This window comes from Vespa velutina, chromosome 17, assembly GCF_912470025.1.
Source record: "Vespa velutina chromosome 17, iVesVel2.1, whole genome shotgun sequence".
Classification (NCBI taxonomy): Eukaryota; Metazoa; Arthropoda; class Insecta; order Hymenoptera; family Vespidae; genus Vespa; species Vespa velutina.
Window position 1 is genome coordinate 2,735,533 of NC_062204.1, and position 11,143 is coordinate 2,746,675.

General features: G+C 24.6%; 2 protein-coding genes across 2 annotated transcripts; both read right to left on the bottom strand.

Annotated features, from left to right (window-relative positions):
• Positions 1-602: 602 nt before the first annotated feature.
• LOC124955134 lies at positions 603-4,504 on the bottom strand. The gene is made up of 5 exons (XM_047509086.1): positions 4,133-4,504; positions 3,479-3,936; positions 2,844-3,096; positions 2,270-2,446; positions 603-1,621 (listed from the first exon to the last, which is right to left on the bottom strand). Exons 1-5 carry the CDS (start codon positions 4,185-4,187, stop codon positions 1,497-1,499), a joined length of 1,068 nt encoding a protein of 355 aa, XP_047365042.1. The 5' UTR covers positions 4,188-4,504; the 3' UTR covers positions 603-1,496.
• A 3,043-nt stretch (positions 4,505-7,547) lies between these two features.
• LOC124955009 lies at positions 7,548-10,725 on the bottom strand. The gene is made up of 5 exons (XM_047508778.1): positions 10,305-10,725; positions 9,652-10,142; positions 9,073-9,319; positions 8,718-8,891; positions 7,548-7,805 (listed from the first exon to the last, which is right to left on the bottom strand). The coding sequence occupies exons 1-5, from the start codon at positions 10,357-10,359 to the stop codon at positions 7,639-7,641; spliced, it is 1,134 nt and encodes a 377-aa protein (XP_047364734.1). The 5' UTR covers positions 10,360-10,725; the 3' UTR covers positions 7,548-7,638.
• Positions 10,726-11,143: the final 418 nt, after the last annotated feature.

The window sequence follows — 11,143 nt, forward strand, 5'->3', positions numbered from 1 at the left end:
TACGCTCGATAATATTAAATCTCGATATTATTACAAAAAACGTAATATACAATTGTACAATAATAATTTTATTTTACTGCAACGAACATTAGCTTAAGATGATCATGATGTTTGATATAAGAAAAAAAAGAAAAGAATGAAAAGGGGAAAAAAAGGATCTCAAAAAAGAAATAAAAAAAAGATCACAAAGTATAAGCACAATTTATATAACACCTTAAGTGTCAAGTTTGAAATTCTATATGAAATATATAATAATATGTAATATAAATGTACAATAATTCTCTAACGATCTTAAAAATCATTCATATATATATATATATATATATATATATATATTACATAAGATATATCATATATAAATATATTATAAATATAAATATGTATATACATTTTATAATTCGTAATATTAAATAATAAATTTTTTATTTCAGAAATAAAAGGAGTCCTTAATGGTAAAGTGATCCCATAGTATACCATAGCTATCAACACGTGCTCGCTCGAATACATATATATATATATATATATATATACACCTTACAAGGAAAATAAAGAAAAGGTCCACTTGTTGTATGGTGGTAGTATGAAAGGCTATTCACCTTCGATTCAATACTTTATCTTCTCTATTTTATTGTAAGTAAGAATCCTGTACAATAATTTTCCGGAGTTTTGCTTCTATCCGTACAATAGAAAATAACTTTCAAGATAAATCATACGTAACTTAAGCTTACAATGCCCTTTAAATTTTAAAGGTACGTTTCTCTCTCTTTCCCTCTTTTTCGTAGAGAAAGAGATTTTCGCAGGTATTTTTCTTTTCTTTTCTTTTTCTTTTATTTCTCTTCTCATTCGTTTTACTTTCCTTTGTCAATGATTATTAACGCATTGATTTTTTTTTTTTTATAATCTCTACATTGCTTTTTTTCCCTTCATTCATTTTTCATTTATTCGTTTTAGCAATTAATGTACCATTAGTCGATAATCATTTAAAAACGAATATCTACTTTATCATTTATGATTGATAAAAAATATCGACGAATTAACGAACGTAATATTTTATATGAATTAATATTAATTTTGCAAGGAATATAAAGACATATCAATAATGATTTTTATATTAACAATGATCATTTAGAAATAGCAGGATAAATATTGCGATAGAACAAGTATCTTTTTCTTTCTCTCTCTCTCTTTTTGTTTTTTCTTTTCATTCTTTCTTCCCTTCCTTTTTCTCACAGAAAACTAAACGAAAGTGATCCTCTCTTTTTTTCTTCCATCTTTTTCTTTTTTCTCTTTTCTTTTATTTTCTTTTCTTTTCTTTTCTTTTCTTTTCCTTCAAAAATTTCTTTTAAAAATAATCTCCTCTCCTTCCTCCTCGTGATATTACAAAAAAAAGGGTCTTTTTTTTTATTTTGATATTTTTTTCTTGTTCTTTTCTCTTTTCTTTTCTTTTTATTTTCTTCCTTTAATAAAATGTCCATAAAAGCGATCATCGAATTTCACTATCGTCGCCATATCATATATCCAATGAAACAAATCGCTACTTTAGCAATAATAAGTACACTGATTATTCCAACAATATTTACTACGTTAAAAATTTCATCAATATTTTGAACACAGTTCTCCTCTGAAATAAATAATCAATCATTTATTATTCGTTTAAAATAATCCTTCGATTCATTTCAAAAATATTATCCTTTGTTTTATTTAAAAATCAATTTTAAATACAATCCTTCTCGTTAAAAGATAGAAAGATATTTAATCAAAATTTTATTAAATATTTTTGAAATATTACGTGTAATATTTAATATTTATTATTACAATTATATGATATATATTATTTTGCAATAAAAAATTATATCGTATAATATAATAATAATTATTATTTATAATAAATTATAATCTATAATAAACTTTGATCTATATATTTATCATAATAATTCTATAATATTATATGATATAATGATCATGAAAATATATTTAATTATATGACTATTATATACATACATATATATACATATATATATATATATATATATAATATTAATGTAATAAATATTATATTTACTTTCCTACATATGAGATAATTTTATTAATATATAAATTAAACTTATTCATAATGTACAATAATTATTAATTCGTAATTACTTTTTAATAATTAACGGATCGATGTGGTTGAAAATATTTCTAGGGGGAAAAAAAAAAAAAAAGAAAAAGAAAAAGCAAGACAAAAAAAAGAAAGGAAATTTATTATATATACAAATTTAATCCTTACCGTATCTCGATGAAATATTGTCATCCGTATTGAGAACTATTAATTCAACGTCGCTCAATTTTATTTCAACCGATTCTGTTCTAACAATAATTGGAATATTGCATTTATATTTACCATTAATAGCAGAAGCTTTAAATAACATTAAATTAGGGTCGGTAGTCTGCAATATGTCTGCTTCTAAAAACAAAACAAAAAAATTTCTAAAGAAAAAAAGGAAAAATAAAGAAATTCAACAAATTACAAATAAACGTAAAGAAAAAAGTAAACGAAAGGAATCAGAGAAACAAAAATTAAAAAAAAAAAAAAAAAAAATCGATTCCACTTGCCAGTTCTATTTAAAGATTTGTCTGAAGGTAGGATTTAAAAGGGCGGAGGGAGGTGGGGGTGGAAAAAAAAAGGGGGGAAAAAAAAAAGAAGATGAAGAAAAAAAAAGAGTTAATAACAAAAAGACAAAATAATTATACGAATGTAGGAAAAATTGTATTACAGGCGATATTATTATTAATAATAAATAAAAATGATTAATTGGGATAAACGATTAAAAAGCGCTTTAATAATGTAATTATGTACTGACCTATTGCATCCGGAAAATTAAGTGGATCTAAACGTATCGATACGAGTATTTGAAAAACTGAAAATTTAGAATCTTCATCGTTTGTCTTCAAACTAAAAGTAATATTGTTCATTTTTGCCATTGTCAAATTAAGATTTGCTTTTGATTCAGGTTCTTCGATCGGCCAAGTTAATTGCATAGCAGAATATGGCTCATTGCAATAACCATTGGTCGTTATGTAAGAAGATGATGGGTTCAAGATTGTTTTAGCAGTCTAAAGTAAAATAACATATATAATTAGTAAATAAATAAATAAATAAATAAATAAATAAATAAATAAGTATATATGTATATATATATATATACATATATTTATACATATGTACATATGTATGCGTGTGTGTGCATCAAAGAAAGATAAACTATATAAATTTAATATTAAAAATTAAAATAATAATTATAAGCAAATACATTAATTTATTATATTATAATTAAATGAAAGAAAAGTTAAATATTATTATATTTCTTTTATAATTTTTCTCATTGCTTACGCGACATTATAATAAACTTTTTATTATTAACTTTTATTATACACACACACACACACACACACACACACACACACACACATATTTATATTATCTAATGTAAAATACCTCCATCTCTGTGTTGTTGTACGTCACAGTTAATGAGATCGTCATTTTCGACAATATACATGTCCCTTTTTCTCCATGAACTTGATATGGATAATCCTCCAAACTTGCAATGGTTGATACTGATATTTTTGATGATGTGCTTTCAATATTTTCGTCAGTACTTGAGGTGGTGTTTTCAACAATACTTGGGGTGGTATTTTTAACGATACTTGTGGTGGTATTTTCGACAGTGCTATTATCAGTAATATTCAAGTTAGAGGTTATGATGTTGAAGTGCTTTTCTATTGATTTATCAATTTCATTAATTTCAATAAATTTTTCGTTTTTTGACAAATTGTCATCATCATTATCATCAGCATCATTTAGAGAACGTCCTTGATTTCCGAAACTTTCCTTCTTCACAATATATCCCAAATCTTTATTATCGAATAAATTATCTGTACTTACGTCTATTTCGGCTGTTAAGAAAAATTAAATTAATTAGAGAAAAAGAAAAAAAAAAAAAAAAGAAGAAATTCGCCGTACTTTTTAATAACACGATTGAAAATAATTCTTTACGATATTGCAATATCATAAAGAATTATTTACAAATTTTACATTATACGTTTAACGTTATCAATTATTAATTAACAAAATCTCATCAAATATTCTTACCTTTGATCATTGCAATTGCCGTTAAGAGAATCGCGTACCAAACTTGAAATTTCATGTTATATCAATATTTTATTTATATATATATATATATTTTATAAAATATTGGAATTTGATCACTCTCTCTCCCTCTCTCCCCCCCCTCTCTCTCTCTCTCTCTCTCTCCTTTCCTTTCCTTTTCTTATTTGTGTAGATACACTTTAGATATGTGTGGGAGTGTGTGTGTATATATGGATACGTTAATTCCCGGTATATATATATATATATATATATATATATATATATATCAAATACAATTAGAATTAGTATTATTATTATACATAAGAAAACAAAGAACAAAGTTTAGTTTGATCAAGCCTTACACGTTGATGGTTTAATAAAGACGATAGTGAGAATGATTTACTAATCTTTGCCAACCAACAATGTTTTCGTAGTTTATCTATTATATTTTTATCCGTACTAAAAGAGATAGGATATCTATCGTGTAACCTATATATAATTCCTTTGCTTTACCAACGAAACTAATCTCACATAGGTGATAGACGGAGAAATCAATTTATATATTTATCCGTACGAACATAAGTAATTATTCTAATTGTATTATTGAATTTATTTTGATTTAATACATATATTCGATTGATTAATCAAATAGAAATAAATAAATAAATAAATGGAATGTAAAAGAGAGTTATGCGTGTGTACGTATGCGTATGTGTGTATATGCGTGCGTGCTTGTGCGTGTGCGTATGTTTGTGTGTGTGTGTGTGTGTGTGTATGTGTGGTATCTGCAAAAGGGAAGGAACTTCCTAAGGAAAAATTTGAAAAGAAAAAAGAAAAAGAAAAATTAATACAATATATAAATTATCGATCGATAAGAATTATTCGATTCTATGGAATAATTATTAAATAATATTATCGTTCATCTTTGTGTTCATTTTTCTATGGAACACTTCGATGATTGGTTTATTAATTTTTTTTTATTTCTCTACTCTCGTTATTTTCTTTACTTTTTTATCTATTTACATTTTTTTCCCTTCTTTCATTATTAATCGCCCGATTTTTCTTAATACATATATATATATAATTTTTTTTGTTATTAAATTAAAAATATATTAACGTATTAATGTTATTATCAAAAGTAGATTATTTAATATAATTTGTGAAAAAAAAAAAGTTTTTTACGAACTTTATATTAACTTGAAAAGATATGTGAAATGCGAAGTAATTATTAGTTTTATATATATATAATTAAATTTAAAAATTATTTATAAAGAACGAATAAAATGCGTTCGTAAAAAAAAAAAAAAAAGAAAAAAAGAAAGAAAAAAGAAAAAATCAATTTCTCATGTTTCTAATAACAGATGTTTCTAATGTAAAATTAGAAAATGTTCGATATTAATTGGTACTAAAAATGTATATCAAGTGAAAAAAATCTACATTAACGAAACGTGTAAATCTAGTTATCTATCTATCTATCTATGTGTACGTATATATAAATATATATATATATATATATATATATATATATATACACACGTATCTAATCGATTTAATCACGTTCCCACGAAAGGCACGTTAATTAGTACGATGGAAAATTTCAAATTTGACCAATTAGGGAAGGATAATCGTGAATTTTGCGGCAGACTGTACACGATATGTACTAAACAGGTGTTAAACGGAGGGAGTGTTTATCATTTGATATATTACTAACATTTGAAAATCATCATTATCGTCATGATCATGCACGCGAGAATTATATTCCCGGTATCATACATACGATCGATATTTTTTAAAGAGCCTTTTAGGCGTTCTAAATAAAAATTATTTCTCTCTTCTCTCTCTCTCTCTCTCTCTCTCTCTCTCTCACTCTGTGTGTGTGTGTGTGTGTGTGTCTCTCCAAATGTTTCATTAACATAAAACACAGATAACATTATCTAATCATTGATATTTCATTTTTGTTTTTTTATTAATACTTTTTGTCAAATTTCGTTTCAAAAATTTGTAATACCAGTAACAATAATAATAATAATAATTAGAACAGTAATAATAATAATATTAATAATAATAATAATAATAATAATAATAATAATAATAATAATAATAGTAATAATAATAATAATAATAATAATAGTATTTAATATTTTTAATAAATATTAAACATTTATATTACTTTTACCTTTTTCTCCTTTGATATATACGATATATACGAACAAATAGAAAAATAAAAATCTTAAGAAATAAAGTTGATAATAATATTATTTCTAAAGTTATACCTTTAATTCAATATTAATAGCTCGATAAAGTATCAATTTCTTTTGTTGAACTTTTAGAGCTTTTGTTTTTTTTTTTGTTTTTTTTTTTTTTTTTTTTTTTTTTTGTAGAATGTATTTAAAAAAAAAAGAAAAGAAAAAAAGGAACTGAAAAAAAAGAAGGAGAAGAAATAGGAATAAAAGAAATCCAAAAGAAAAGAAAAGAAAAGAGAAAAAATAAAGTTAACAAAAATTAATAAAAATCTTTTTATATTTTTTTGAACGAACGAATATTACGTACGATGTTGCGCGTAGATCATTCAATGTAAATACATTATTTATAAACAAATACGTATTATTATACGATAGGACGATTATCCATCCTTCTTCTTTATTTTGTTTCCTTCTTTTTTCCTTTTCTCACAGAAAACGAAACGAGAATGATTTAACACTATTTCTCTATTTTCATCAATTATGTTAATTCGATCGTTCGGATTATACTTCCGCTTTTTCTTTTCTTTCTTTCTTTCTTTTCTTTTCGTTTATTTTTTTTTTTTTATTTTTTTTTTTTTTTTTTTTTTTTTTTTTTTTTTTTATATTTCACTTTATTCAATTATTTATTATATTTGTTTAATCAACATGACAAACGTTTAATAGAGAGAAGATATATTTACAAAATATACACTGGGGTCGAAAGCAAGAGAAAGAGAAAAAAAAGAAGAAAAAAAAAAAAAGAAACGAAAAGAAATAGAAAAAAAAGAAATTAAAAAAAAAAAAAAAAAAACAAATCTCCATGGTGCTATTCTAAAAAACCAATTACTCTGTTTCAAAACTTTTTATCCTAATAATCTTCCTTTCTTCTTTTCTTTTGCTGTTTATTTGTTTCGTTTTTTCCCCATTTTGAGTATACATACGTACATATATATATATATATATATATATATATATATATATATATATATATATATATATATGTATGTATATCTACATATGTGTATGTATATTAAAATTTTAATAGATTAAGTTCCTATAAACACCGTGTCCTTTTGTAAATAATTTTTTCTTTTGGTCGTCTCGTGGTGTAGAAAAATTTCTTTCTTTTCCTTTTTTTTTTTGTCCTTTTCCTTTTTTTTCCTTTTTAAATTTTTAATTTCTTTTCTAATTTTCTATTTTCTTCGTTCTTTCCTTTTTTTATTTATTTATTTACTTATTTATTTATTTTATTTATTTATTTATTTTATTTATTTATTTATTTATTTATTATGCTACTTCCGATCGAACAGACGAAGTGTTTCTTCTTCGTCGCCAAATTATAAATCCAATGATACCAACCACGACTAAAGCACCGATAATACCACCTACTATTGCACCAACATTCGCCGATTCAGATAAAACTGCAGCAGTTGCGTCGGTAGGACAGTAATTTGCTGGAATAAAAAAATCGTTCGTTTTTATATTGTTTGTTTGTTTGTTTGTTTGTTTTTTTTCTTTTTTTCTTTCTCTTTTGTAATTACTCGAAAATAATTATCATTATTTGTAAAACGATCTAAATAATTCTTACTGTATTGTATCATAATTTTGTCTTTTTTTTTTTTTTTTAATATATTCGAACGACATGTTTAATATTTAGATATTTCCATAATAGAATATAATATTTTATTGTTTATTAAAATATTATATTATGAAGATCTGTAATATAATATAAATACGATATTTTATATATCGTGTTCTATAATATCATAGGATTTATTGGAAAAATTATATTTTATATTATATAATAACTATAATACTATGTAACATAATATTATAGTGTACTATATATATTATGTATATATATATATATATATGTCTATGTGTGTATATAACAAAAATTTAGTTAATATTTGAATAAAATTATTATATAACATAAATAACTCTATATTATTATACGGTATAACTGCAGTTTGTGATACTACTATAGTAAGTAATATTACATAGTATAATAATTATGAAAATATAATATACGTATATATATATAATATAATATATAATACGTATCATAATTTCATTAATCATATCTGTATCACGTTACAGATAATTTTATTAATTTATAATAAAACTCACTTTTAGACATAATAATAAATTGAGATCGTTATATCATTAAATCGATGAACGAGTTATACCGATAATATCACACTTTTGATCATTTAAAATGTCGATATAATTTGTTAGAAAATATTTCGATATAGAGAAAAGAAAAAAAGAAAGGGGGGGTGGGAAATAATAATATCGAATGTTTACAAAAAAAAAAAAAAAAAAAAAAAAAAAACATTAATATAAATATTAATATTAATCCTTACTTGACATCGATGTTATATTATCGTTCGAGTTGAAAGCTATCAAATTGACATTTGATATTGATAATTCAAAGAAGTCTTCCTTCACAACAGTTTGAACGTCGCATACATATTTACTGTCCGTAGCAGAAGCGAACAAATTAAGATCCGATTTGGTTTCCAGTGACATGACTTTATCTATGAAAAGGACGAATTTCAAGAAGAAAATAAATAAATAAACAGAAAGATATAATAAAAATATAAATGAAGAAAAAAGAAAATATATATATATATATATATATATATATATATATAATAAAGAAAATAAATATTTCTTTGATTTCAACTATTAAACGTTTTTAATAATGATACAACAAACCTATCGCATTTACAAAAATCTTATCATTCATATATATGGTTGCATTGATTTGATCAATCGAAAACGTAGAACCGTTCTTCTTGAAATAGAATGCTATGCTGTTAGTTTCATTATCTGTATCCGCAAAATCGACGATATATGTGTCGTTTCCAAATGATGACCAAAATAACATCATAGAATTTGTATCATTTTCGCATGTACCATTGACTTTTACAATAGAAGGTACTTTCAAGATTTTTGTAGAAGTCTGTAATATAACGTATATAATAAGTCTCTCTCTCTCTCTCTCTCTCTCTCTCTCTCTCTCTCTCTCTCTCTCTGTGTGTGTGTTTATATGTATGCATATATATCATAGAAAGTTAAAAATAAATCAAGTATTAAAATTCTATTATTAGATTATTTATAAAAGCGAGCGATATTGATTATAACATCAATCAATTAAATAAAAGAAAAGGTCAAATAATTATTTCTACAAATATACATATTTTTCTCCTTTTCATATTCCGTTAATTCATATTCAGTTAATAATTAAAAGTATTATTATTTAATTTTAAATATAGATGTTAATCGATCTAATACCTCTTTATTTGTGGTGTTGTAATTCATAGTTAATGAGATCGTCATCCTCGACAATATACACGGTTTTCCGTTTTCTCCAAGAACTTGGTATGGGTAATCCTCTAAACTTGTAATGGTTGTTACATCTGTTGTATTTATGCCTTCTTCAGTGCTGTTGGTTCCTTCGTTACTGCTTGGATAGGAGGTTTCTTTAAGAATGACTTCGGTGGATTCTTTAGGAATGTCTTCGGTGGGTTCTTTAGGACTGATTTCGGAGTTTTGTTCAACAAGGTTTGATTCTGAATTTTCTTTATCAGTGTCTGAATCGGCGGATCCTTCGCCATTGCCTGAATCGGTGTTTTCGTTATCAGTGCCTGAATCGGTTTGTCTTTCGTCATTGTTTTTTACATCAGCATTTAGAGATCGTCCTCGGTTTCCGGAACTTTCCTTATTTATAATGTCTCCGAAATCTTTATTGTCGAGTATATTATCTGTATCCACGTCATCCTCGGCTGTTAATAAAAATTCAAAGGAAAAGAAGAATTCGCCGTATTTTAATAACACGATTACAAATATCATTCAGAATATGATCACGTATCATAAATAATTATTTTCAAACGTTACACGATACGTTTAACCATTCACTAATTAACAAAATCACTAAAATATCTCACCTTTGATCATTACGATCGCCATTAGGAGGATCGCGTATAAAAATCGAAGTTTCATGTTTCCAATATTTTATATATATGCATGTATATATATGTATATATATATATATATATATATATATGTATATGTATGTGTGTGTATGTATGTGTGTATATTTTTTTTGGTGTGTTTTGTTGTGCGCTCGTACGTGTGTGTATATTTGTATATATCCTTTCGTCAAATCACTCTTTTCCCCTCTCTTTCTTTCTTTTATTTGTCAATGTATATATATATATATATATATATTTTATAACACTTTTATTGATCACTATATAATATAAATAATATCTCGAAATAGATTAAATATTATTAATAATTAGAAATTAATGTTACTATTATACGTAGGAAGACAAAGAACCGATTAGTTCGGACAAGTCTTCGTTCTGGTGGTTAATATAGACGATGGTGAGCTAATAAATGACTGCTACTAACCCCCGCCAACCAACCATGTTTTCGTACTTTATCATTATATTTTTTTCTGTACAAAGAGAGATAGGATATCTCCGTTGTAACCTGCATACTTGCTTTGCTCAACTAATCGGATGGCTCATTGATAGACGCATACGCGTTAACGCTTTATACGTTATATCCGTTTTATAAATAATAATTATATTAAATATATTTTTGCAATTTCCTTTTTCCTCTCTTTTATTGGTTTCTTTTCTTTTTCCCTTTTTTGCTTTTTCTTTTTTCTTCGTTCCCCTTAATTTTCAAACACCATCATCTCGTGGTTTAATCATTTCAAAATCGGGAAAATAAATGAAAAAAATAGAAATGTCAAATGAGAAGTAGAGGACGATAA

Coding starts and splice junctions, on each gene's coding strand:
- LOC124955134 (XM_047509086.1), bottom strand. CDS start 4,187: ATGAAATTTCAAGTTTGGTACGCGATTCTCTTAACGGCAATTGCAATG. Junction 3,937..4,132: donor GGCAATTGCAATGATCAAAG/GTAAGAATATTT, acceptor TTTTCTTAACAG/CCGAAATAGACGTAAGTACA. Junction 3,097..3,478: donor ACAACAACACAGAGATGGAG/GTATTTTACATT, acceptor ATTTTACTTTAG/ACTGCTAAAACAATCTTGAA.
- LOC124955009 (XM_047508778.1), bottom strand. CDS start 10,359: ATGAAACTTCGATTTTTATACGCGATCCTCCTAATGGCGATCGTAATG. Junction 9,320..9,651: donor ACAACACCACAAATAAAGAG/GTATTAGATCGA, acceptor GTTATATTACAG/ACTTCTACAAAAATCTTGAA. Junction 7,806..8,717: donor TAATATAACATCGATGTCAA/GTAAGGATTAAT, acceptor TTTTTATTCCAG/CAAATTACTGTCCTACCGAC.